At 48.4% G+C, this 6,000-nt stretch overlaps 1 protein-coding gene across 9 annotated transcripts in view; it reads left to right on the forward strand.

Annotated features, from left to right (window-relative positions):
- The window catches only part of wdfy3 (WD repeat and FYVE domain containing 3), an 80,901-nt gene that overhangs the window by 26,751 nt on the left and 48,150 nt on the right, over nucleotides 1-6,000 (forward strand). For all 9 annotated transcript variants that reach the window (XM_054730395.2, XM_054730396.2, XM_054730390.2 and 6 more), the window contains exons 4-9: nucleotides 380-489; nucleotides 1,132-1,353; nucleotides 1,442-1,634; nucleotides 2,256-2,442; nucleotides 2,510-2,676; nucleotides 5,379-5,858. In XM_054730395.2, coding sequence (XP_054586370.1) covers nucleotides 380-489; nucleotides 1,132-1,353; nucleotides 1,442-1,634; nucleotides 2,256-2,442; nucleotides 2,510-2,676; nucleotides 5,379-5,858 — 1,359 coding nt within the window. The remainder of the gene's footprint in view (nucleotides 1-379; nucleotides 490-1,131; nucleotides 1,354-1,441; nucleotides 1,635-2,255; nucleotides 2,443-2,509; nucleotides 2,677-5,378; nucleotides 5,859-6,000) is intronic.

The following is a 6,000-nucleotide window of genomic DNA, read 5'->3' on the forward strand; positions in this document are numbered from 1 at the left end:
CGAGGACAGGTTTGCTGTGAGCGTTTGTGAAGGAGCAGTGTGTGTGTGTGTGTGTGTGTGTGTGTGTGTGTGTGTGTGTGTGTGTGTGTGTGTGTGTGTGTGTGTGTGTGTGTGTGTGTGTGTGTGTGTGTGTGTGTGTGCTGTTTTGGAACAGCCTCTGATCTTGTAGCGTCACACTGACAACACGCTTCTCCAGCTGGTCTTCAGTGAGCCATCCAGCAGCTCTGTCATCAGGACTAATGATGTTATTTTGGTCCAAGCAGCTACAGTCTGAGGAACCCAAAGCTGCTCCTCATGGCATTAATGTCCCGTCGACGGTCGGCCCACACAGGTGAGCCGTCACCTCCACCCATGTGACTGTTTGTGTGCCCTCCTGCAGAGGCAGCCAGCAGAGCCATAGTCCAGTTCCTGGAGGTGAACCAGAGTGAGGAAGCAAGCCGTGGTTGGATGCTGCTGACCACCATCAACCTGCTGGCCTCATCTGGACAGGTGGGTAGAAACAGCCCAGCTCACCCCACAGGTAGCTCAGAGCTGTCATGGGTCCAGTTTACGCTACAAGATTTAGCTATCCCACGTGTGTGTGTGTGTGTGTGTGTGTGTGTGTGTGTGTGTGTGTGTGTGTGTGTGTGTGTGTGTGTGTGTGTGTGTGTGTGTGTGTGACACTTGTGCTGGCTGAGAAGACTGATTGAACACACACACACACACACACACGCTCTGGTTCAGTAACAACACAATAAGTACACACTTCAGGTGGTCCAAGGGCTGGGGTGGACGACCCCCTCCCCCGAGGACTTCTATCCAGCTGGTAATCATCAGGATTACCCTGAAGTGGTGAATAATCTGTGTTGGAGCAGGGAAACAGCTAAAACATGCTGGATCAACTCAGATCAACAGTTTAGCTTCCATGCCACGTGGCTCATTAGCATCTCTACTGAGGTGTGTGATAGGTAGGATGTCTGGACCTTTGCAGGAGTTTGCTTTTGTTGCACGTCTTTCTGCATTAAACTTTCCGTCAATACTACAGTTGTTTACTACAGAACCAGATGTGTTGTTTATTTGTCTATTTTTCTGTACAAAGATGAAAGTATCTGACTCAAAATGACCTTTTGGGGTTTCTTTGCACCTCGACAGAAAACTGTGGACTGCATGACGACCATGTCCGTTCCCTCCACCCTGGTGAAATGCCTCTACTTGTTCTTTGACCTTCCCAACATGGCCGAAGCCCCCGTGGGCCCCACTCCACCCCCTCCGCAACCCCCACCCAACCAGGAGAAGACTCCGGGCCAGGGCCAGTCTCAGCCAGAGCTGCCCCTGGCTGACCGCCGGGCGCTGCTCCAGAATGTCTTCGTCCAGGTGAAAAGAGGACCGGTTCCCGTCTCCTGGCACGTCTTTCATTTCCGTTCTTCTTTAATTTCCCTGTTTTTTTGGTTGTGTTTTGCAGATCCTGGTGAAGCTGTGCACCTTCGTGTCTCCAGCGGAGGAACTTGCCCAAAAAGATGACCTGCAACTTCTATTCAGTGCCATAACCTCCTGGTGCCCCCCCCACAACCTGCCGTGGAGGAGGAGTGCTGGGGAGGTGCTCACCACCATCTCCCGCCACGGCCTCAGCGTCAACGTGGTCAAATATATCCACGGTAAAAGTTTACGGGGACACATCCCAGCTCCTGGAACGCCCTGACCTTTGGAGAGGGCTTGGCTTCAAGCATGAGAACCATTAGGGCGGCTCGATTATGGCGATTATTTTCACTGAAATAGAGACTTCGATTTTTTAAATTCACGTTGAATTGGAACTGGAAATATCAGCGACAGTTTCCCAGAAAGTAGCGAAGGGTTGCCAGAAATGTTTCTTGGTTGTTCACTTGGTAAGGGGGTCTGAAATGGCGACAAAGCTATTGTGAGGTGTGCTCAATTTGCAAATCGGAGTAAACAACGAGGGAGGAGCAAATTATCGGCTTGTTTTGTTTTTATAATCGTTCAAACTCCAGATCAAAGCTGTGAGTAAAATTGGATTAGTCGAGCAGCCCTAGTATCTTACAGGAACAAAGCCCGGCGGTAGCTCGCCTGCAGAAGCGCAGCGACTCCTCAGAAATACCCCGCTTAGCTCTAGTGCTGCAGGGTGTTTTCCTAAAGGATCCTTTCACCTGTTGCACAGCGTTCTCTCGTTTATCAGTCCTTAATGTTCTAAGTGGCTTCATGCATGCTGTAGCACGTGACTAACCTCCCAACCCCTCTCCCACTCCCTCCTCAATATCCAGAGAAGGAATGTTTGGCCACGTGTGTTCAGAACATGCAGCAGTCGGAAGACCTCTCCTCTCTGGAGATCGTTGAGATGTTCGCTGGCCTCTCCTGCTTCTTGAAAGACTCCAGCGACGTGTCCCAGACCCTGCTGGATGACTTTCGCATGTGCCAGGGCTACGCATTCCTCTGTGACCTCATGCTCAGGTACATCTGAAGCTCTACATGTGGGTTGTCGTGGATGAACTTCCGTAAAACTTCTTCCTGTTTCCAGACTGGAGCAGGCTAAGGAGGACGACTCAAAAGATGCGCTGAAGGACCTGGTGAACTTGGTCACGTGCTTGTGCACGTACGGGGTGACGGAGCTGAAACCTGCTGGCCTGACAACTGGAGCCCCGTTCCTCCTGCCTGGGTTTGTTCTCCCTCAGCCGTCTGGGAAAGGTACCAGTGCTCTTCTCTCTGCTCACTAGGGATGGGTACCGAATTCGGTACTTTTTAAGGTGCGTTCGCTTTCTCCTCGGAAATTCTAACTTCCCAGTAGGAAAAATCAAATGAATAAGGACGGCAAAAGGAATGAAGGTACACAGTAAATTTAGTTCACAGTAAAGATGTTTGCTTCAGTTTAATTATCAGCTTATAAAACTACAAGGACGATGTTAAAATACAAACAGTTGAATGTTATTCATCGTGATATTTATCAAATATTGTTATATATTGAGAAAAATATATATTTAATTATAAAAGAGAATTAAAATAATAAACACTCAAAAGTATCGAAAATTGGTTCCGTTAAGTACCGGTATCGATTCAAATGTCAAAGGTACCCATCCCTACGTTGGTTCGCTCTGTGCAGCTTTGTCAGGGATGGTGTTTGGAGAGCCCGCTGGGGCTGTTCCGTTCTTTGATGACGGCCTCTTTTACAGCAGATATTTAGACCTGAACGAGCAGAGGCGTATCATCGAAGGCTGCGTTCTGGTCCTCCACCTGATTGCTCTGTTTCCAGAAGCGAGTGAAGCTGCAGATTTGCGGCTGACATCAGCTCTAACATCTACGTCTGCTTGCGCACCACGCGGTTATCTCCTAGTCGGGCCTTAATCTCCGACCCCTGAAGCTCAACCTGCTAGGTGATACCATGGCTGCCTGTCACGGTGCCCCTACCTTCCAGAACGCAAACGGGTGTTGTGGCTCATCCCTGAAGACGTCACATGACCTTTTGCAGACATGAAAATCCCTCAACTGTTGGTGAAATTCGCCGTTTTGAATGCAGAGCGGGTCGCCCACGTGATTCGTGCGGATCCGATGAGAAAATATTTGGGGGGTGATTAATAATTTGAGTGCGATGAGTCCGTCGGGTTTGGGTTAGGGTTTCAGTGTTTGGGTGTCGTTGGGCTCTGCTGTGCTGCTGCGGGTGGGATTAGTCAGAGATGGATTATAATCCAGTTTAGCTGTCGGCCTGTAGACGTTCCCGCTGAACTGCATTCTGTCTCATGAACCAGTCTGACCTGGTTTACGTTCAATTCTACTTTAACCTGGGAGGAAACTTCAGCCTAGCATTGAGTTAGATTTCTTCTGGTTTGCTTGTTTCTTCTCCTCAGAGACTCGATGGATGTAAGGAGATGATAAAAGTCACAAAGGAAGGGTCGGTTAGCTGGTTAGCGAAGCGGAGGTAGCTGTTATTAAACCCTAATCCAGCCCACCGCCTCCTGCTGCTGTTATTATTATTATCATCGCGTCGACCCGTTTTCTTGTCTGTTCTGTGACTCGTACGCTGAAGAAGCACCTGGTTTATGGAGCAAGTCGCAGGTTTCCACCACCAACAGGTCGTTTAAATACAAACAGAATGATGTCGAATTTATTTAAACACAGCCAGACACACACAGGTTGTGTGTGACTGGCTGTTTTCAGCACTTATCCTGTTCCTCCAGTGTTAATCTGTGGGATTAAATCTGTTTTTAGGATGAATGCTTTAGCACAGGGGTGTCAAATATGCGGCCCGCGGGCCGGATCCGGCCCGCAAGCGGGTTAAATCCGGCCCGCAAGCGGGTTAAATCCGGCCCGCGAGATGGTTGTGTAAACTTTATTTTCAATGTAGAAACTTTATTACAATGTAGAGTGAAAATAAACGTATCTTTGTGAGAAAGTTTCCTCTGTAATGAGTATAAATGCAACAAAGCTGCACTCAAGGCCCACACAAGAACTTGAATCACATCCTGAAGTTGGCCGCCACTCAGGATGTGACTTCTGATACTGATGTGCTGGTGAAAGCTAAAAGATGTAAAGTAAAATGAGTCAAATATACTTTAAGTGCTGCATGAAACTGATCTAGCCATGTGATCTCTTAGCTTTTTAAATCACTAAGGAATGTTTTTTTTTTTATTTGTTGATTTTTTTTTTTTTTTTTTTTCAAATTTTCAAGTACACTTCAGGTGTTGTACTTTTACTACACTGTCCTCAGGCTCTAGCCTTGTTTTATATTGATTGTATTAAAACAAAGAAAACAATCTGAAGTTTTTTTTTATTTACCGGTCCGGCCCACTTGGGACTAGATTTCCCTCAATGTGGCCCCTGAGCTAAAATGAGTTTGACACCCCTGTTCTAGCAGAAGAAGCTTCAGGTGTCACGGAGGTTTTGTTTGCTGTGTTGATGAGCGAACAAAAACATCACAACGCCGAGGACGCTTGTCAATGATGCTTCCTGTTTTTTTGTTTAGCAGCTTCAGGCGTTGCTTTAAATACCGAAGCCTGAGAGAAACGTGGTAATTCCCAGCAACTGAAACATAAACTGCTTGTTTGTTTTGGTAAATCACTAGAATTGGAGTCTTTCCTGATTTTTGTGCCGTTGTGTGTTTTTCTGACTCGTTTTTCTCTCTCGGTCTGAACTTCCTGTTTGTTTGTTTTTTAAACTTTAGGTTGTTTTTGTGCAGCGTCATGAATGTCCGACATCAGAGAATCACGCGTTTGTGTTCACCAGCTGTCCTCTTTATCGCTGAATCTTCACACATTTAATAGAAAGCAAACGGTTTTTATTGAACTGGCCGTTAGAGTTGGTTGGGTTTCTTTGGTGGGATTAGCACCTCACCTGGAGTTATTGAACAGACTTGAGTCGGTTGGAATCTCTCGACATTCACCTTCTTTTCCCTCCAGGCCACACGGTCCGTAACATCCAGGCTTTTTCCGTGCTCCAGAACGCCTTCCTGCGGGCCAAAACGAGCCGCCTGGCCTGCATGCTCCTGGACGCCGTAGGGAACATCTACGCAGCGGAGCCGGCCAACTACTTCATCCTGGAGTCGCAGCACACCCTGTCGCAGTTTGCAGAGCGTGTGCCCAAGCTGGCCCAGGCCCAGGCCAAGTACTTTGAGCTGCTGGAGTTCGTGGTGTTCAGCCTGAACTACGTGCCGTGTAAGGAGCTCTTCAGCGTTAGCGTGCTGCTCAAGTCCAGCACGTCGCTCTGCTGCAGCATCACGGCGGTACGAACGCTGCTGAAGCTGGCCCGACACGACGCGGTGTTCAGCGACGTGCTGCGGGAGGTCGGCCTGCTGGAGGTGCTGGTCAACCTGCTGCACAAATACGCTGCCTTGCTCAAAGAACCAAGCTCACAACAACAAGCACACAATAATGACCAAGGTGAGCGGGTCCATTCACCGGTAGACCACCGTAGCTGGTGCTTCTGCACACTTTTCAGGGTGACTCTGGTTTTCTAGTCGTAGCTGGTGGTCCTCCTGAGACTAGGAATATTCAGCTCAGCGGGAAGTGCCGATGCTGGAGT

Source organism: Nothobranchius furzeri, chromosome 10, assembly GCF_043380555.1.
Source record: "Nothobranchius furzeri strain GRZ-AD chromosome 10, NfurGRZ-RIMD1, whole genome shotgun sequence".
NCBI lineage: Eukaryota > Metazoa > Chordata > Actinopteri > Cyprinodontiformes > Nothobranchiidae > Nothobranchius > Nothobranchius furzeri.